We start from the raw sequence: 22621 nt of genomic DNA, 5'->3' as shown, positions 1-22621 counted from the left end.
GTCTTCAGAGTATTCATCAGATAAGGTCCAACCCAAGCCGGTTTTCCATTTTGCCATGCATCTCCATGATGCTGCCCCTTTGACCAAAGAATATACTTCTAAATCACCTGAGAGGAGGCCCATGGGGGATGTCTTAGTATCAAGACAGTTTTCAAAAGTGTGGGGGACCGCATGGCTACTTCTCTGTAGAGCCCATGCATTACCCTGTGGTGTATCTGAAGGTATTGAAACCCATTTATTTCTTCGAGACCAAAAGAACTTTTATATTCTTGGAACTATTTTAAGTGCTCATTTCTAAACAAATCCAATATACATCACCTTGTATTTTCTCTCAATTTCAGGAAGAAATGTATCACTTTGGCTGGGGAGAAATCAGGATTGGAGTATGTGGTGAAGAGAAACATTTGAGATTCAGGCACAGAGCAACCTCATCCCAAACCTTCAATATTGATTTTGTAACTGAATCAATTTATAGAGCGAGGGCCGGCGTAAACCTTCAGGTAGCCATAGTATCCTCAACCCCTTACTGCCTAATGCATGGGCCATCAGTATTTATCCAACTATTTTGCACCACACTCTCGGTGAGACCAACACATTGCACCAAAAGAGTTTTTGTATGCACTTTAGCACTTTTGTCTCACAAGATAAAGCGAGCAACATCCCTTTGTAATCTGTATAGATGTTGTCCTTGAAGTATGTCTTAGCAGGAACTAAAAAAAGTACAAACCTACAATTTTGACTATTAATTTTCCCAAGCCACTAAAGGGACAATTTTCTCCATTTTGACAATTTGTTTACTGGATTCATTCAAATGTGGATAGTTAGCTTCTCATTTGATATCTGACGGAGGCTATTTTCCCCTCTGTAAGAGACAGTGGGAGTATTTTAGACTTCTCATGATTCTCTTTGAGGCCTAATACATTTTGATATGCTTGAGTAACAGGATTCAACATGGATATACAAATATCATCTGCACAGATTGAGAGCCTGTGCTTGCACCCACCAAATTATGCGCTTTTTATGTCATCATAAGCCCTATCTCTTCAAACCAATGGCTCTATAATCATGGCAAACAACAGGGGAGACAGTGCTTGTGCCTCTTCCCATCTTTACCTCTTGAAAAATCCCAATTTCCTTCAACTTTTGATGAGGGATTTGCATAAATCACTAGGATCCATTTTGGAAATCAATCCACTATGCCTATATCTTTGAAGGATTTACGGAGGAAGTCCTAATGTACCCTGTCAAATGCTTTTCCAGCATCTATCGGCAACAGGATGGATGGATGGGATTTATCTAGTTAGATTTGCTTGATGTTATCGAAAGTCTCTGCACACAATGAATCCTGTCTGATTAGGATCGGGAGTAGGCTTTCAAGTCCATTCACCAGTACTTTGATGAATACATTATAGTCCCGTTTAAAAATGCTGTGGGTCTGTAAGACCCACATTTCTTCATATCCGTCCTTCCTTTAGCTATCCTATCACATGATTAGCCTGACTCATTCACTGTGTTACTCTTCCTGATACTTGGTCCGAGGGCCTACCAAATTGCCAAGGTACTGCAGATTCATTATTAAATTGAGCAGTAAAGCCATCAAGTCACAGTGCATTATTCAATTTTGATTTGATTTATATAGTGCTGTACATCAAGGCACTGTACACAAAATAAAAAGATGGTACAAATCATACAGAACAAAATGAGCAAAACAAATCAGCAGTTGAGCAAGTGAGCTTTGAGACATGAGCAAAAGAGCGGAAGGGAAGAGACAGAGGAAGGGTGTTCCAAACTTTGGGGGCCGACAAGGAAAACAAGTGGAAACAAGATTTAGCACAGGGGGAGGAACAACAGTGAGCAAGAAAGGGGATTGAGAGTAAATGGATCGAGACAGGACATAGAAGGAGATAAGGGAAGAAAGATTAGGGTGAACAAGGCCATGAAGGCATTTAAAAACCAATCAGAGAAAGTTAAATAGCAAGCGTGGCTCAAAGGGGAGCCATTGAAGACAGAGAGGAGAAAGATGGGTAGCAGTGTGGCCAAGAAGAAGAGACGATTAGTAAAACAGACGGGAAAAGACAAGGGAAGAGATATGAATTTTAGTAGCAGTAAAGACAAGAAAAGGAATTGCTTTGCGGATACTAAAAAGCTGGAAACTACAGGAATGGGCATGGGCAGAGATATGAGAAGAGAATGCAAGAGATGAGTCAAGGATAATGTTGAAATTACAGAGATAGGGAGAGGAGTAGGAGGGAATGAGATAGAAGGAGGGGCAGAGGAAGAGGCCCAGTGATAGCACGAAAAAAGAAAACTTTGGTCTTAGATGGGTTTAGATGTAGGCAGTGAGCCGATATCCAAGACTGGATAGTATGGAGATATTTTAAGAGCTGAGTTGAGTTAATAGAAGGGGTAAACAAGGAGAAAGAAACACAGAGCTGTGTATCATCTGCATAGAACTGATGGGAAAGGCCAAAAGAAGAGATCAGAGAAAACCAAGAGGGATGGTGTAAAGAAGAAAAAAGAGCAGGGGCCACGACCCGAGCCCTGAGGCACACCATAGTGCATCAGGAGAACAGAGAAAGTTAGACCAGCACAGGAAACAGAAAGTGCGATTAGTGAGATAGGAGTGAAACCAATTTAAGACTGGACCACCGAAACCAAGATCAGAAAAAGAGTGAAAGAGTAATCGACAGTGTCAATGATGGCTGATAAGTCGAGTAAGACCAGGAGAGAAGATTGACGAGAGTGATGAGCAGAAAGAAGTGAGCCACAGACAGAAAAAAGAGCAGAGAAGCAGTCTAATATGGGAGGAAACGTGAGAGTAGATGATGCATTGTAGTCATTTAGAAAGGAAAGATAAGAGTGAGATTATACGATAGTTGGAAGGGAGAGAAAAAACCAAGGAGGGTTTGTTAAGTATCGGGAGAATGGTAGCATGTTTAAACTAGGAAAGAAAGCTAGAAGACTGTTGGAAAAAAAATAAAAAGGGAGGCCAGGTATGGAAAGAGACTGGGATAGACCTTACAGCTAATCAAGGTAAAGGATGAGAACAAGCAGCCATAGAGTTGGTTTTAGAAAGAAAGGAAGAGATATCAGAGGAGGAGAGAGAAAGAAAGGAAGACATAAGAGGAGAAGAGGCCTCAGTGTAGGACGAGGAGGAGGAGAAAGAAAGGGCAATAGAGGAGCAAAGAAAAGTAACTTTGGAGGAAAAGAGGCAAAGTCAGAAGCAGAAAGTGACTAAGAAAGAATAATCAGGAGGCAAAGGGGAAAGAATATAATATAACAAACTGACAGCTTTGACCACTTGTTCCTTTTGGATGGGACAATCTATGAACCTTATTTTCCCCTCCAATATCTTAAATCTTGTTTGCTCCTCTTAGTTCATCACTTCGTGGTTCCAAAGTTTACTATATTATTCATAGAAAGCTCTCATCTATTCGCTGACACCCTGAACCACCTTCGATTGAACAAATGCATGTGGTATATTTGGTCCTCAGGTAGTGAAGGAAGAAGGTGTACATCTTGTTACTTTTTCATAATATGTTTGTTTTAGATATACAAATGGATCTCTATGCTTCACTGATCGCTATGGTGGAGACTCGCTCTAGTCAGAAGGCAGAGTCAGTCTAGTCAGAGAGCAAATCAATACATCTATGCAGTCAGTAAAGCATGAAGATCCATTTTATAATATCCTCCAGACTTTCCTTATCGTTGGACTCCAGCTCCCGAAGTTCTTCTCTTCATTTCTCTACTCCCCGGGAGATCAATATGGATACATTTGAACCCTCAACTAGTATTTTAGCTCTAAAGACTGCCTTAAACATGTCCCAATTTGCAAAGAAAAAGGTATCAGTAGTGAAACCATCCTTTTATTTGCACAATTATTACACCAGAGATCAGCAGACCTTAAAATGTGTTTTGGTAAGACCCACTTCCCTCTGGGACAAGGCCTTCTATGTGAATGTCAAGCAGAGTGTAATGGGACAATGGTCAGAGATGGTAAAGCTTCAAATGTTCACCTCAACCACACACTACTGTAATGTAAATGAAGTAAAAAAAAGTGTTTGGGGTATATGAGAAAGGTACATGTGAAGAGTACAAGTCATTTTCTGTTTTATGTAAAGATCGCCATATGTCCTCTACCCCTATCTGTTAACCTTTACCACCTCAGAATTACACTTGGCCTGCAGAAGACCCTTTTGAGTGGTTACGGTTTTATTCATCAAAATATTAAGATACACCCCAGTATCCCCTAACCCCCCCAAAGAACTAGCTCTCCTTTTGCAAAAAAAAAATCTCTTTCTGAGAAAGTCAAGTAACATTCTTCTTTTCCCAAGTTTGGGGCATACATGGCGCCTACTGCCAGTGTTCCCTCAGGAAGGCCTTTCACCAGTACACCAACAAGGAATTTTATTTGAAAAGGATTGCACTCTTACTGTTTTGACTGTCCCAGAGGTAAAAACCTGAAATGGAATAGCTCTACATTTTGGTGTATGTTTGTCACTCTTTAAAAGATGTGTTCCTCTTTAAAGTACAATCTAGGTTTGCGTCTTTCAGGAATTTTAGCACCCCGGACCGTTTATTTGCAAAGTTCAGTCTCCTGACATTCAGGGTTTAGACCGTAACGATCACCTTCACATTTCTGATGTTGTAGTAGAAATCCCCCCAACCCTAAAAACATGTATTTATTTACTTCCTCAACATAGTGATTTTGACAAAGTTACCCATGTAGTAATTTACTTTTATAAAACCACAGAATAACTGTATAAAACAGCCTATAATTGTGCTTAGCACATTTTTAAAAAAAAAAGGGAAAGTAGATGGTCCAAACAAGTGTTGGATACAATCTATACATCTGCAGCTACTTACATTGTCTACAGAATTGCGAAATGGACCTGTACAGTTGAAGATTGTCATTTTGTGGAATAAGGCATTGCTGAATTAAAACAATGTTAAAGCAGTCTGCTCGTCCAGTCTAGCTATAAATGATACTGTAGCTTTTGGCTCCTGGAAGATGGTGTGTACTGGCTATGTCCACAAAGGAATGGTAACTCTTATTTCCCTTCGGATACACAAACGAAATACATAACACAAGTCATGTCATGCTGTCTAGATAATATACACTTCAAGAGGAAGAGGAGAAATCACATTAAAAGGTGATTATCAGTAAATGATGAAGTCATGGTTCTCTGTTAAAATCCTGCTCAATGCAGGCCCCTTCTCGTAAAGAGTGCCCATTCTTAGCCGTCCAGGAGCGGCTTAGAAAAGGATAGGATTTTTGTTCAAATACCCCTTTGCACCACCAATTGACGCACTTAGCACAAATACTCCTATCACTGTATTTAGCCTTATCTTCATTTAGTATTTGACTGCTGCCCTAGACTTGTATCTGACTATTGCTTTTAGCCTAGTTCTAGACTTTTAGCCTAGTTCTAGACTTGTATCTGACTATTGCTTTTAGCCTAGTTCTTGACTGTTGCATTTATCTCGTCTAGTATCTGATGACTGCACTTAGCCCACTCTGCCCAGCATCCAACTACGGCATCCAAGTCTAGTCTCCCTAGTTTATCTAGTAGCAACATTATGTACTCCTTCCTGCCTAACCCAGCCCACCAAGCATCGCTCACCAATCTGACAGTCATACTCACCATTATCTTTATGACCATGCCAACACTTCTGCCCACAGAGGGCCCAGGAGCCTACATACAACCTATCTCCAAACCTTGCAACCTAGCACAGAGGAACCTTAGACTCCGTGCTCGACTACCCAAAATATTCGAACCTATCATTAAATATAATATCAACCTGGAACACCTTCGTCCCAAACTACTTCGACCTTTGGCAGCCACCGCCCCTCCCAGTAGCCAACTCTACCATAAAACTCACAAACCTACTGCCAATCTCCCTCTCTCATTGCTGCCAGAACCTGAATTAAAAGCTGCCTTAATCAATGCCAGATCATTAGTCGCTCATGCTATCGACATAGCAGATGCCATACGGGAAAATGACCTTGACTTCATCGCCATTACCGAATCATGGCTTCACGAGGCAGCAGGTCCGGCACTCACTCTGGCAGTCCCAGAAAACTACACCATCCTCAGAGCTGACAGACCAGACGCACGTGGTGGAGGAATAGCAATTATCGCCAAATCTGATCTCTCTATGCGAATCACCTCCACACCTTACCTTAAATCCTGTGAGCTTCTCTCCATCAAACTACCCACCGCCAACTCTCAAACACTAAATATCTACCTCCTCTATAGACCCCCTGGCCCCATCAGCACTTTCAATGAAGATATCACCACTGTTATCTCTGAGAAGCTAAAAAATTCCTCTCAAACCTTAGTGTTAGGTGACTTCAACCTAGGGTTCAACGATTTCAATGACCACCAGGCTACTGCTGTAGCCAATACCCTCTCGGAACTAGGTTTCACGCAGATCGTGAATATTCCCACACACACCAAAGGAAGAACCCTTGACTGGATTGCCAGTCACAACTGTAACCCTTCTATAACAGACATTGCCCCCCAAACATGGTCAGACCATCATCTTATCTCCTTTACCCTCAATACTAAAAGACCCACAGTTTCTACACCCACGCCCGCCATACCCACCTTAACCAGAAACAAGAAAAACATCACAGCTGTTAATATTTTGCCCTATATCCTACCCAAACTGAATTCTCTTCCTGATCACACTGACCCAGACACCCTAGTGGATGAATTCAATAATGCCATGTCCTCTGCTCTTGACAGAGTTGCTCCGTTCAAACTTAGGAACAGTAAACCAAAAAAGCACCTGAACCCCTGGTTTACACCCCACCTAAAAAACTTAAGACTACAGAAGAGAAAATGCGAAACAGCATGGAACCGGCACCCGACCGCTGAAAATAAAACCAACCTAATAAACATCTCTTCGCAATACAAAAAAGATATTATCCTGGCCAAACAAGAAACTTACAATAACAGGATCACCCAAGCCAACTCCAGTATGAAGGAGCTATTCTCCATCTTAAAAGAATTGGAAACCCCTATCGCAGTACAGGATGACTCCATCAAAGATAAAACCTGGTGTACAGACATACAACTGGCACTAACCAACAAAGTGGCCAACCTCCAAACCAAAATTGCCCTAAAGAAAGCCTCTTTACCAACTCAACCTCCGTTGGACAAAATTCCCACACCCAAAGAATCTACCCTATTCCGCTTCTCCAAGGTCTCGGTAATTGAGGTAGAGAAGACCATCCTGACTCTTAAACCCTCTAATTGCAAAGGTGACCAATGCCCTGCACAACTGATCAAGGACGCGGCTAGAGATCTAGCCCCCTTCATTACAAAACTTATTAATGCCTCCTTCACTACGGGCACCATCCCTCGTAATCTAAAGGAATCCTGGGTACTCCCCTTTCTAAAAAAGCAAACATTGGACCCCAACATTCCTACAAATTATAGACCCATCACCACGGTGCCTTTCTTACTAAAAATATTAGACAAGATAGCATACACCCAAATCCAGAACTTCCTTGAGATGAACCATCTCCTTGGCACCCGCCAATCCGGTTTCCGTCCACAACACGGCACAGAAACTGCCCTTATCGACTTAAAGGCCCAAATAGACTCACTCAGAGATCAGGGCAAATTAGCTCTCCTCCTCCTCCTAGACCTGTCTGCCGCCTTTGATTTGGTGGACCACAGAGTCCTATGCAATCACCTGGATTCGGCGGCCCATTTCTCAGGGGAAGCTATAGTCTGGATACAGTCATTCCTTAGTGACAGGACCATGAGGGTGTTTTCCCCCGCAGCGGCAGCAGACCCGATTCCCATCACCTGCGGAGTGCCCCAGGGATCCTGTGTCTCGCCGACACTCTATAATATCTTCACTAAGCCACTCTTGGACGATCTTGATAATCTGGGTATCACCTATACCAACTACGCAGACGATACCCAGATTCTCCTACCACTCACTGGGGATTACGTTGAAGATCTGGCTTTGGTGAACAGAGTCTACAGCATCGTTCAAGCTTGGATGGCCAACCATGGCCTATGCTTGAACAATGACAAAACAGAGCTCATTATCCTAGGTACGGCAGCCCGCATTTCCAAACTCAACCAAAATTACTCAGCCTTCATCATCGATGGTAACACCATCAAAGTCGCTAGAGAAGTAAAAACCCTAGGTTTTTACCTTGATGCGACACTATCTTTTACCAAACAGGTGAACGCATTGGCCTCATCCACGGCTTATACATGCAAACTAATACGAGCTGGGAAACAATTCCTATCAGATGACAGCTGTCTTATCCTAGCTAGAGCCCTCATCTTATCAAAATTAGACTATTGCAACGCCCTTTACATAGGGACAACCAAACAAATCATCAATAGAATCCAAGTGCTCCAAAACAATGCACTTAGAGCGGCACTAAGTATCCCTAGAAGAGTACATATCTCAGAAATAAGACGTAAACACAAATGGTTATCACCCAAGAAAAAAATCAACCTCAAATCTGCCTCCCTTATCCACAAATGCTTAAACAACAAAGCCCCCCGCTACCTCTCAGAACGCTTCAACAGAAAAAATCCCACTAGACTTACAAGGACAGTCAGCCCTAACTGCCTACTAGTGCCCAGATTTAAACTAGCCACTATTGGAGGATCCAGCTTCCCAGTCAAGGCAGCGCAACTATGGAACGCCCTACCTCATGCACTCAGAGCTAACCAAACGTTCAACAACTTCAGAAAGAACTCCATAAAATGGCTTACTGAGAATGAGATTTAAATGACTCTCTACCCTTGCACTTCCACATGTACTTCACATTTCACCTGACACGCAATGACCTGCTATATTGCTCGTTCACTACCGACCTGCTATATTGCTCGCTCGCCTTGGATTTGATTGATTGTCTGCACTTGTTTTACCTTGTAAAGTCAAGTAATGGCCACTCCACATGCTCTGTAACCTGTAACTTGTAATGTATGTAACCAAGCTGTAAACTTCCTTGTTCTCTATGTAAAGAAGCCCATGTGGCTGCTTCACAAATATTCCGAATATGAACACCCTGCTGAAGGGCAGTGGAGGTAGCTACGCCCCTAGTAGAGTGAGGACGTAATCCTACTGGAGGGTCCTTACCCGCCAAACGGTAACACTCAGTTATAGTGAGGATAATCCACCTGGACAAAGTCTGTTTGGTAAAAGCATGGCCCAACCGGTGTCCAGCATAACCGATAAAGAGCTGATCGTCCACTCTGACCCGGGACATCTGTGAAATGTAAAAGCTCAGAGCTCTCCTAGGATCCAACCTATGGAGCCTCTACTCATCCTTGCCAGGATGCGGAGGAGGATAAAACGCCGGAAGAGCTACCTTCTGGCTTAAATCAGACACGACCTTCGGCAGAAAAGAAGGCCGCACCCGAAGGACAACCCTGTCCTTATGGAAAACAGTAAAGGGTGGCTTGGCCAAAAGTGCCTGCAACTCACTCACTCTGCGAGCGGAAGTAACCGCAACTAAAAACACTGTCTTGAAAGACAACAGTCTCAAAGGACAAGAGAGCAAGGGCTCAAACGGAGCACCCATCAGAAACTTAAAAACCAAATTCAAATCCCATACTGGCACCTGGAAAGGGGACAGTGGAAACAAATTAGTCAGCCCTTTTAGAAACTGCTAAATCAAAGGTATCTTAAAGTAAGAACACTCTTTAGACGAGCGCTTAAATATGGACAGCACCGCCAGGTAACCCTTAATGATACCCACTTGAAGGCCCTTGTGGGCTAAAGAAAGCAGAAAAGACAAAACCATAGGAATGGAACATTGGAAAGGATCAACATTCTGTCTCCTGCACCAGTCACAGAACTTGCGCCTACAGCAACGGTACAGGGACTTTGTTGCTGGCCGAAAGCAACACCTCCATCACGTCACCCGTGAGGTCCCAATCCTTGTATCTCAACCTTTCAGATACCAAGCGTGAAGGTTGAGAGTCCTGACCTCTGGATGGAGAACCTGAACCCCCCCTCCCTCGAGAGAAGATCCTCTCGGTAAGGAAGACATTGTGGAGGGCAGATGGACAATTCTAGAAGGTCCGGGTACCACGCTCTATTGTCCCAATCCGGAGCCACAAGGATAATGCCGGTCCCGAACCTCTGCAACCTCCGCAACACTTGAGGAATGACAGGGACTGGAAAAAACATGTACAGCAGCGGGAATGACTAATCCACCACGAACGCGTCTCCTAAGGCTCCACTCGGAGGAAATTCCCTTGAGCAGAATCTCTCGCACTTCCCGTTGACACTCGTGGCGCAGGGATCCACTTGCAGGGTTCCCCAAAGGGCAAAGATCTCCAGAAGGACTTACTGAGCCAACTCCCATTCGTGAGAGACTGCGTTTTGCCTGCTCAGAGCATCCGCTGCCACGTTTTCGTCTCCGGCCAGATGAACTGCCAAGATCGAAAGACCTTGTTCGATGGCCCAGAACCAGAGCTGCATACTGCATACCAGAGCAAAACCCGACTTCCGCAACCACGCAATCCTGCGTATCACGGTGCTCGCAGCCATGGACCGGCTGACACTATCTGCCGTGTCCAAACCCGACTGAAGGGATTCGCACATAGCATCCTTGCCGTCTTGCATGAGGGCCAGAAAGCCATCCCTTTCATCCCCCTCGGGAATATGCTCAGCCGTCAAAGACGCACAGTTCCACAGAGTGTGTGTAAACTTTGCCAAGGTACAAGTGGAGTTGGCCGACTTCAACGCCATACTCCCAGCAGAAAATACCTTCCTTGCCCAACCATCAAAGCGCTTGTCGTCCCTATCAGGAGGGATGGTAGGGTGCGCAGCCTGCTTCAAGGAGGTCGTAGGCACCTGCACCACCAAACTCTCCGGAGTAGTGTGCGACGATAAGTAGCAGGGGTCACTACTGATGGGCGGTATTTTTTTCGGGAACGACCTGTTAACTGCCGACAGACTCTCCGGAGCAGTCCAAGCCGCTGCCACCCTCTTTTGCAAATCCATGTGAAACGGCAACACCGGGTCAGTGGACGGACCCTGATCCAGGATATCAGTCAAGTCATCCTGATCAAACTACACTGGCGGGGCCGACCACCCCAACTACTCCGTCACCCTAGACATGAGACGCCGATAGGAAGACTCAGCATGCGCCCCTGGTTCAGGCCGTCCAAACTCCACCTCTGGAGAGGTGTTGAGGCCACTGGCGTCATGCAATGACTGATGGAGTTCCTCCATCTGACTATGCCCAGATAAAAGGTCATCAGGTACGTCACGATGCACAGGCAAGCCCAACTCCTGTACAGGCAGTTCATCAACCTCTGAAATTTCTTGCAAAGGTTGGAAAAAATCCAATCTAGGAGGAGGAACAGACCTGGGCTCACAAACAGGCCTCACAGACTTACTGAGAGTCTTTCTCTGAAGTTCCACAGCCCTCAGGGGCACCCCTGGCAAATCCTCCACAAATGGCGTCGAGGGCACTGAGGGAATTGGCGTCGACCGAGGCGCCGACGAATTCTTCGAGGGCGGAGTCCCGAGAGGGTCCCTCGACGGGCATGGCGCCGACGACTTCTTTGAGGTCGGAACCTCAAGATCGTCCATCGACGGACACAGCCCCGATGGCTTTGATGCCTTCTTCGAAGGCTTCACAGGTTTTGACGGCCTCGATAGCGTCGAGGACCGGCACCTGGACCTGGCACGGCTATGGCAATCTCTCTTGTCCGATCGGGTCCGCGACGGCTCCCGATGGTCGTGCCAACCTCCCGAGCTCAAAGGCGTAGTGGTGGACCGAGCCCGTTCCTTGCTGGCTTCCTTCGAAGGTGCGGACGGAACTATGCCTTGCGACAGAAAAATTGCTAACTTCTGCTGGCGGAATTAATCCCATTCGGCCGGCGACAAAGACTTGGTGGGACAAGTCAACCATCTGGCGGATTCCTCCTCTGACGAGGACGGGGAAGGCGACCGGTGCCGGCGTTTTCTAGAATTCCTCGAGGCAGAGGAATGGCAGGAACCACTCCTAGACCGAGACCCCCTGGATTTTCACCGACACCAAGAGTCGCCTCTCGGATCATCGGTCGAAAGCCTAGCAGACTTCGATTTACGGGGTTTGGACCCCCTACCTACCTTCAATTTCCCATTGGTGGCGTGGCTTTCGCTGAGGCACCAGAGGCAGATGTTGTGCAGATCCGTGATGGACATTTTCGACCTGCAGTCCCGACACTTCTTAAAGCCCGGCCTCGGCTTAGTAGAGGAAGGCAAAGACATCGTTCGAAGAGAAGAATTGAACGTGCTGAGATTCCAAAGCAAACACGTTTGCGGAAAAAACAGAACTGAGGCTACAGGCGCTGTGCGTCCTTGATATATAACCACCGGTGACGTCACCCCTCGACGGAGGCCCTCGAGGGACATGGGATCAACGCTATCGACGCAGGACGCCCTCTGCCGAAAATATTCCAAAGCAGTACAGCTGTGGACATTACCTGTCATAGATCTGGAATACGTCGGAGGACACAATCCCCTCGAATGTTGATTTGAAAATGAGATGGGTCATATTAAAGATTCCAAAATACCGAATATGTCAAAATAAAGAGTGCACAAATAAAGTCATAGACAATACTAGCTTGGATAGAGTTGTACAGTACCTATTAGCAAGCGCCGAACAAATTGCTTTAAAAAGAAACTGCCATATGTCTTGGCGCTGGTTTGGCCACAATCTATCTCTGCTATGGATTGCGCACCGCCTTTTGAGATGCTAAAGATCGCTCTTCACTGAGCCTGTACTCAGTGTGGTGGCTACCTCCTGCTAAGATCAAAAACCTATGTTTTTCCTATCTCATTTTGGAGGTTTCATAGGATTATGGGCTAGTCTACGAAGAAGTGACCATCCTCTGCCAAGAAAAAAGAGAAATTACTTTGTGTCAGAGTGGATCATCAGTTTAAGCCTTTGTTTAAAGAACCCCCAATGAATTGAATAGAACGATTTGCTCTTCCTCTATTGCTGAGCAGTCACATATTCCTTAAGCAAAATGTTGAATTTAACATATTTTGTGTGACTTTGATTCAAGCAATTTTATGAATAGAAAGATTTAGGTTCTTAATATCTTAATCCATGCCAGACCTTTTGAGTCCTGCAGATATATATTTAGTTGGTTGCAGTGTAGAACACACATCAGTTATTACACTGCAGTGTTTACTGTGCTTTCCTGTATTTATGCATCTATGGAATTAATAAAGCGTAAACCTAAACTGGGAAGCAGTGGAGCGCTGTACAAAGGGGGTTAAAGTAAGGGGTAGCAGAAGAGCTGGGATGGGTACGGGGAGCAACGGAGGGGAGAGTGGAACTCCAGAGGGTTAGAAATAGGGTTGAATGGAGCGATCAGCAAGATAGTCTTCAGATCCTTTTTGAAGTGTAAGATGGAGGGGGCAGTTATCTGCATTGATAACTTGTTGCAGGGCTCTTACCTGGTTTTTCCCTCTAGCTGCTCCAGTGTGAGGTTTGAGATCTATGTGCGTCCGTGTTTCCTTTGCAGGCCCCATGTCCAGATCCCAATCCATTAAGCTTGGTTCCCCTTATTCAGGATGAACAGGTAAAGAACACTGCCCCATAACTACATCCCTATGCATTTATCATTCACTGGTATATTAAGGTTGCCAAATTCTTTTTGGAATCATCATCCCGCACAGAGCGACTGGAGAGTGCTGCTCTTTTATTTATCCCCAAGAAGCGTTAGTTACAACATTTTCTAGCATCCGGGTAGCCCCTGCATCAAACGGAAACCCTGCCATTCCCCCAGGCAAAATAGGCACTCGCAATGCATTATAGATGGAGTCTGTTAGAATGCTATGTATAAATAAACGTATTTCACCTTTCTAACCTTACCGTTTTTTCAACAATGGGTATGTTCTCCTGTCCAACTACTTATACATGTAACTATTCTTTTCAGAGGTTTTACCAGATCAGAAACCTCAAGGACACATGCCATATCTTCCATTACTGGCAGTACTGCTTTGCTCATAACCAATAATCTACAAACAAAAACACAAAATGCATGAAGTGCCCTGCATGTTACTTACATAGAGCAGGTGCTTGTTAGCTTTATTTTCTTGCAATGCATTGAAGATTTTAATGATCCCATGCCGGGCATTCTGCTGTCCAACAAGGTTCTGGAACACATCTGAAACAGGTACAAAACAGAAAAAATAAATAAACTTGGGTGAATTCGTTTCTATTACTTCTAAAAGGTGAACTTTTACAAGCACTCTTACATGCACAATCATAGCTGGGAGGGGATAATTTCCACATGTATGCATTTTATCTTCTATGCTTAAAAGAATCAATATATAGGTTATCACAAACTGTAGTCATGAGACTCTTCCGTGGATGTGCCGTACATTCAAATGTTAACACCCAACATAGGGTTCGTATTTCCAAATATGAATGCAGTAGCAACACTTTACAGGTGCGATCACTGGTCCATTTTAATTTGCACTTTGACTCGTTTTGACACTTTACTTAAACTGGAACTGATGGGATCATGCATGTCTGGAATGGATAAGTCGGAGAAGTCCAGTGGGAATTAATTCTGAATGGCAACCAGCTGAGATTATAAAACCTATTTGGGGCTGGAAGTAGTCCCCATTTAGAACAATGAGGTTGTTGGGATTGGACATCTGCATCGGGAGTAAATGTTAAGTGTAAGCATCTAGGAGAGGTTAAGACCCTGACATGATGTGTAACTGTCAGGTTATCTGAGTTCCGCATGGCGAAAATGAAAGGGATCGAAACCTACTGGAACAAAAGAACATTGTAGTTCCTTATGCACCAAAAACAAAAGGCACTGATTCCTCTCACTGTAGTGCCTGTACATCTCGCCTCTTAAGTGCCAGGCTATTATGCAAGTCTATGCAAAAAGGACGAGCATACTCGTCCTTGGCTCTTAAGGGGTTAATTGAGGCTTTTAAACACAAACAGTTATTAATTAACAAATAATCTCAGGAAGAAGTTTGGTAAAAATTTAGATTAATCACGGGTTCAGGTGAAAATGCCACACCAGCTCTCCCTGCATACGCTGACAGCACTGGAGTACAGCGTAATTGCAAACAAACACAGTTGTTTCAAAATGATGCAGAGGTCATGGTAAATTTTCAAAAGCCCCAGAGCAGGATATTGACAACTATAGAGTCCAGTTAACTTTCATTCAATATGAAGAGGGTAGCAATAGTGTAATTACAAACCAATTAAAGGATCAGTGGAGAAAGGGTCAATCAAAAGACCTGAGATAGGTCAATCATAGGACAGACCAATGTCAGAGGAGCTTAGTCAAAACCCCGCTGCACAGGTGTTTTTAAAAACAGCCAGGGAAAACCATCAATACAGGCGAAGATGAAGCAAATATGCAGCTCACAGCGCCCTGGAGAAACAGAGGGACAGAGATAACCCATCTGCAAGCAGTACTGGAGCAAATATCAGATACAATACAGAAGCACCATCATTAAGGACCCATGGTGGACAGGATGTGGTACCCAAAGTAGTGTTGTCACAGATACCAGTCGGAAGGCCGGAGGATTGTGTCCTCCCACGGGAAGCATGCACAAGAAGAAACACAGAGAAGAAAGTCTTTGCAAGAGGGTGAGAATATCGACTGTCTGATAAAAGACCCAGATCAAAGAGGGAGAAATAATCTTTCTGTCTGATAAAGACAAGAGGTAATGGAGAAGCCTGGAAAAGGTAGGGGAAGTTACGTTCTATACATCGGGTGCAGCCGCCCATAAACATATTAGTTTCAGATTATTCCCCTTGTACTGATAGACATTTTCCCCAACCCCCAATCTATGAATACAAAAGATTAGTTAACAGACTTGGCTTGTTTTGTGTCATTGCTAGTTTCCTACATTTGAAACCTCATCTTGTGACAACCACAGAGCAATACATGAATGAACCCCCCCTTATAAAGAAGAGAACGTAAAGCGTGCTCATTCTGAACATATAATTACCAGCATTACAGATTACCATTACCAAATAACCAAACAATAACCTAACCATTAAAAAAGCTGGTAAGGAAGGGGGGATTACAATAATGTGTACCTACCAACAGGAATGTTTCAGACAATTGAATAATGCCACAAAATACCAACCTCTGGACCATGTTCCTACATTGGACACTCAAGGTTCTCGGAGATTATTGAATTTTGCAGTTAGTAATGAGTGGAACATTCCTCTTTTAGTGTACTCTGAATATTCATAGGGATTTAGCCAACTCCCCAGGGAGACCAAAAGTAGCACTAAATGATTCACTATTTGATGAAGTATGTGGTTAAATCAATGATATACTGCAATACTTTTGATTAAAGAGCCCCACTACGTGAAAGACACCATTAATTATATAATTTTATTAGAAAACTTCTCATTTTTAAAAGATTATATCGAGGCATCAATTGGATGTTACCATTCTATTCAAATATTCCACATCTGAAAGTGTTTTTTGCTATCAAAGAATGTTTACACTAAGCAAGTGAAACAAGTTCACCAAGTGAACGTTGATGGGAGTACACTTTGACACCTTTGCCAGTATAACCATGCAGATACTACAATAACAAATGATTTGGACATTACATGAATGAAAAATAGGTTGCTCATTATGGATATGTTATATGTATTTGCAGAATTCATATAGTGCTTTTATGCAAAGCACTTAACAAGGAGGTAACAAAAGTACACAAGACATTGGAAATATGTTGGGATCCAAAGACATTATTCGGAAAGAAGATCAATAGTAAATGATTTTTAAAGTGCTTTTTAAATTGTGTAAGAGTAGAGCATGAAGGAGTGAGTGTCAATGGGTAAACAATTCCACAATTTGGGTGTGAGAAGTTGAAATGAACCGAAACGAGAGGAGCACAAGGGGGGTGAGGTACAGTAATTAAAAAGGTTATAATCAAGAGTACGAGATGGAAGGTAAAGTGAAATCAAAGCACAGAGAAAGGAAGGGGCAAGGCTATGAATGCATTTAAAGACTAGACAAAGAAAATGAAATTCACAATGGCTCTGAACTGCTAGCCATTGAGACGGGCCCCAAATGGAGAAATATGGGTAGCAGGAGGTACGGAATAAGGAAGCCTAACAGCAGAGTGTAAAAGCGAGTGTAAAGGAAGAAAAACATAATTAGGAAGACCAGGAAAGTGACCAACAATAATATAGCCATGAAAGAACCAGGAATAGAAGTAATGTTTTAGCAGAAGAAAAAGTGAGCAAAGGACATTTTCTTAATATCGAATAAACGACAGGAATGAACCACTGTTGTAATTTGAATCTGAAATGAAAAAGAAGGATCAATCAAAATAAACTAAATTACGTTTTTAAGATGACATAGGCAGATGGAGCAGGGAAAAGATAATTGTTAAAGGAGGAGAAAACTTAGAGGCAGGAAAACATATTTTCTGTTTTCTTAGAATTAAGACAAAGAAAGCAGGAAGAAATAGCTATAAAATAAGACGAAAGACAGTGATGTATGGATACATTAAATGGAGGAAAAGGTAAAAGAATCTGAGTGGTGCCCGCATAAAGATGTATTTGAAAATCAAAGTCAGAGATTAAAGAAGCAAGAGAAGTATAGGCCGTGAATAGAACAGGGCTAAGATTGACCTCTGAGGAACACCATGAGGGAGAAATAAAAGTGTGAAAAACGAACTTTCCAAGAAACAGCACAGGATGAATTGGAAAGATAGGAGGAAAACCATTTTAGAACAGTACCAGAAAACCCAAGGAGTAGAAAGTAAAAAAGAACGATCAACAGTGTTGAATGTGGCACTGAGATCAAGCAAGATCGGTAGCAAGGAGAGCTTATGATGACACACGTGAAGAATGTAGTTAGAAACAGACAGAAGTGTTGTGTCCATAGAAAAGCCAGATTGTTGAGATGGAAGACAATTATGAAGAATATAAGAGGAGAGTAGCACATGAAAAAATTGTTCTAACGGTTTAGAAAGATATGGAAGCAAAGAAATGGGCTGGAATTCAGAGGGGTGAGATGTAGTGAGCACAGAGATGAGTAAAACAAATAAGTAAGAATCAGAACAAGAGCTGGAAAAATAGACTTAACCAAAGAAGTTGGAAGAGGATCAGAGGGAGCGGTGGTAGGATGTGTGCGCGAAATCAGAGCCATATCACCTTGCGACAATGGAGAATAGGACGAAGAGGGAGACTCAACAGGGCCGGAACGATCATCCAGCAAAGAAACGGAACAATCAGGGAACACAGAAGCAGTCTGAGTTTAAATTATTTAGTGAAGAAAAAATATTATCAATTTTTACCGGAATAAAGGCAGAAAAATCTTAGTAAGACTAGAGGATATTTGATGTATTGACAACGTGTTTCAGTTCTGGCACACATTTCATAAATACATCAGAAGTATTGTTAGAACATATAAATCATTAGAGCATACAATTAAATGTACTGGTGAAATTAATTAAACCAACAATAATTATCTGGATATTACAATAACTATCAGTGGAAAACAATTTGTCTTTAAAGTTTTCATAAAGCCATTGACTAATACATTTTTGAGGAGGGACTTTTTCCACCCACAAGCATCTATCGAAGACCTACTATACCTGCAATTATTAAGATGTAAAGATTATGCATAAAACTGAAAGATTTTTAACTTGTAAATATGGTGTAAAGATCTTCACTGTAATGAAACAGAAATTTCTGAAACAATTTTGTTAACTACAAGAAAATTGAAGACATAATATGATCTGTTATTATAACCAGCTATACACCTAAAGAATAGGATATTCAGAACATTATCCATAGTAATTGAAACATGTTCTAACCCTGATATGACTTCCAACAAACATTCAGACATCACCTAAATGTGTTTCTCCAGAAACAATGAGTGGTAAACTAATAAGACCCAACTAGCTACCACTGATTGCTGTTATCTGGTGACACCGAAAATAGGAACGTACCCATGTTGAAATTGATTCATTGTAATGTCATTAGTGGATCAATTATTTATCAACGGGCCAGAAGGTGAAGGAATATATTTAAAATAATATACATGAAGCACTAAATTCACGGTGTAATTTCTTAAATATCAATGTGGGAATGTTTTCACAGGTGAATGAATGTGCGCTACAAAGGAACGTATAGATGAACATCAACATCACATAAGAAAAACAAACTCAAAATAATAGCACAACATTATATAGAAGCTAGACACCAAATCAGTCAATTGAGATTGCAAAATATTGAAGTCATTGAGAAGCACCCAAGGGAAGGGAATCGAGAAAAAAACTTGTGTAGAGGAGACTACTGAATACATAGACTTCAAATGTTTCTCTTGAAAAGGAACGAAGATTGGAGCATTCCGAAATTTCTTATGGAATTAAGCTTGTAAGCAGGCACTTGTTGAATTGACTAAGTTTAATTTAATCGATCATTATGAATTTTTGATACAGGGTGATTATATTTAGTCAATTTGGTTTGTTTTATCATCATTTTTGTCCTTTTGTATGTGTATTAAGACAGTTATGGCTCACTTCATTAACAGAATATCACATTGAATTGAGGTATTTTGTTAGTAATTAAAACGCTGGCTGTACGTTATACCATATATTATGCTTAATTAATATTTTTTTCATTAAAGTTACCATGTGGGCTTGCATACAAAGGAAATTGTTTAGGAATGCCATTTTCTGAGCATACCAAATCTTAATACCAAATCTTAATGAGCATGTTCGGTCCTACCTTGATATTTTTGTTTCATGTTAGACACTGAAGATGTCACGTAAGGAGGTGCAAACCAAAACCTTGATGCCTCCACTGATGAAATCTGAGAATAAATTCTGCACAGTAAGCATGGCATGCGCAGAAGTATTATGTTTTACAGAAATACGTGGATTCGTATTTTCACTGTAGTTTGATAGAGTTTCTAGGATTAAATGTTTGTGTATTTTATATTTCGGGAAACACATATGAACATTTTGTGGGGTGAAAACATGGATTTAGCAACCCTGATGTTTTAGAATGAACAGTAATGAAACATAGAATATGTTTGCCTCTTTATATTCTTGAGGATGAGGGGTGTTTAGCCATAAACAGACATACTGCTCATCATAAAGGAAACAGTTAAAGAATAAGAGTGCAACCAAGAATGTGTAATAAATGACAATCTTAGTATTTTAGGTACATAACTCTGAAGCGGGCCACCTGGATCACATGACATCAGGGTCTAAAAGCTGAATGGGATAGGATGGCTTTACTCATCAAAGATTCACTCAAACCCAGTGGGAGACTGACTTATGGAAGCCAAGAGCATTACAAGACCCTCAGATCAAGCAAATAGAAGAAGCCAGAGAATGGAGCCGAGATAGATGCCAATGGAGCATAAGCACTTAGATCATCGTAAGAGCCGCTGCATCACCAAGACCGTCTTCTGACCCCCAGGCGCATGCTCTTGAGTGTGTTGAGGTGGGAGGAGGAAGAAGGGCCTTCACAATCCCAAGTGTACACAATGGACCTGAACACCACCAGTGATATTGGGACTGGAGGTGCCAGGTCCTTGGAAAGATCTGCACCATTTACTCTTCTGGGGTGAAAGATGCACTAGAAGAAATAATGTCTCCGACATCCAGTTTCAATACCTCTTGAAATGTCAACACCTTGCTCCCAATACCACCCACTTGGATACAGTCAACATCCATACACCGGCAACGCCCGCTTTACCATGGCATACACAAACAATAATTGACAGTAAATGCATCATCCACAGGTATAAAACTCAGTAAAGACATTATTACTGAAACATTGTAAAGGCATCCAAGAAAAGCAGAGTCCTCTTCAAGGTTGTCAAACATGGTGACGGCCTGCTACATGAACATGCATGTTAGGGAGAATTCTCAGAAATGTGCTAATTCCCTTCTACCTTAGAGACTGCCAGCTCTTTTTGCTGGACTTAAGAACTTTTCATCTCTCATGTAATTTTAATGTGGTTTATTCTCTACGTTTCTTTTGACTTTGGAGTCTGACAAACTCCATAGGCATCATCTTTACATTGTCACACAGCACCTTCAGTGCAGTGGCACAGGGAAGTCTCTTAGATTTCCCAAAGGTTTAAATACCTTCTCTTGGTGAAACTTCTGTTTCCAAGAGCAGTGACGTGAAATTGCAGCCACAGATTGGCCCCCACGGGTGCCCATTTCGTCAAAATGGCCCTGGCCGTCTTTTTTCACCATTTCTTGCTGGAAAGATCCTTCTTGAGATTTACTCTGCGCGCCAAACCAGGTTTGATCCTTTTTTTTATTTTGTCTTTGGCGGGATTCACAAGTGAAGCCCGCCTCTAGCTCCAGTATGTCTGGCAAGGGCAGGAAGGGAGGGAGGTGTCTGAAACCCCCTGTGCTTAATCCCCTCGGTTACAGGAATGCACTCAAATGTGAATGGACGGCTGGCTGTCCGGCAAGGACAGCCACCCTGCTGTGTGATTGACAGCTAGGATGGAATGAATGGGAGAAACCTGCATAAAAGGCGAGGCTTTTTGGCTTGGAAGGCAGATTCGACCACTGGACGAAGGAACCCGAAGAAGAACTTGGAAGAGACGCCTGCTACAACTCCTGGACCATTGGTTTGCCCAGGGAAGCCCTGCTGCTGTGCTGAAGCTCCAAATTTGCCTCGACCAGAGAAGCCTTGCAAGGACGACTTCTCCATTTGAGTTAGTGGGACCAATCAACTCCAAAGTAAGCCCGTCTAGACATCCTCTCGAAACTGGTTGCATTTCCACTGCTGCTGCTGGAACCGAAGAGCCAGGGAGAGGAACACCGGATTGTGTGCGCTGCTTTTAAGTCAGACCCGAGCGCTAGGAAGATCCTCCGGATTCCCAGATGCAGGACTGACCAAGCCTGAGCCACCTCAACAGAGTGCTGGACACCAGAGGCAAGGAGGGTCTGAAGTGGTATCCGAGAGCTGTGGTGTTGCTATTTGCTGTCAGACACGAGGAGCTGAAACACTGAAGGACCGCTGAATTGAAGTTTGCACATTGCTGCTGCTGACCATCCCATTGCAGAGCAGGAGTCCCCAAACGTCCTCCCTCTTGTCCCCACGACTGAGGTTCAGAAACAACAGGATCTGCAGAGCTGTACAGAAAAAGAAGCCAGCTGGAACCATTTCTTCTAACCAGAGGTACTGTAAAGTCTAAGAGAACTTAACTCTTGTTGTGTAGCCTTACTTGCTCTCAGTTGATACCTGTCTAGGTTACCTTGCAGAGTTGATAAAGCTTTGCCCCTCACAAGCCTCTCAGCTTGTAGCCCTTCAAGTGTTCTATTTTCCACAAACATTTTCTAAAAACATTGTGCAAGACTTTTTACCTATCTGCAAAGAAGATCTTCAGCTCCCCTTGACGTTGTGCAATTAACATTGGCTGTCCTGGCCCTGAGAGACTCTACTTTACCTCTGACTCTGTGTTTTACCTTTTCCCCAGGAAAGGGTTAATCTATTGAACATTGGAAGGTTTCAAAAGTACTTACCTATTTATGAATTATTTGTTAACCCTTGTTTTATTCCTCTATTCTATCCTTTTCACCAAACCCAGTATTGCTCTAAATGTACCAGTGATATCAATGTCCACAGTGTCCTAGC

At 42.8% G+C, this 22621-nt stretch overlaps 1 protein-coding gene across 2 annotated transcripts in view; it reads right to left on the bottom strand.

Annotated features, from left to right (window-relative positions):
• The window catches only part of SNX25 (sorting nexin 25), a 1900476-nt gene that overhangs the window by 5363 nt on the left and 1872492 nt on the right, over positions 1-22621 (bottom strand). For both annotated transcript variants that reach the window (XM_069631510.1, XM_069631509.1), the window contains one exon: positions 14065-14165. In XM_069631510.1, the coding sequence (XP_069487611.1) occupies positions 14065-14165 (101 nt within the window). The remainder of the gene's footprint in view (positions 1-14064; positions 14166-22621) is intronic.

The sequence above is a fragment of the Ambystoma mexicanum genome, chromosome 6q (genome assembly GCF_040938575.1).
Source record: "Ambystoma mexicanum isolate Mex_15411 chromosome 6q, UKY_AmexF1_1, whole genome shotgun sequence".
NCBI classification, from domain to species: Eukaryota; Metazoa; Chordata; class Amphibia; order Caudata; family Ambystomatidae; genus Ambystoma; species Ambystoma mexicanum.
The sequence above is the reverse complement of the archived record's forward strand: the minus strand, read 5'-3'. Positions and strand labels throughout refer to the sequence as shown.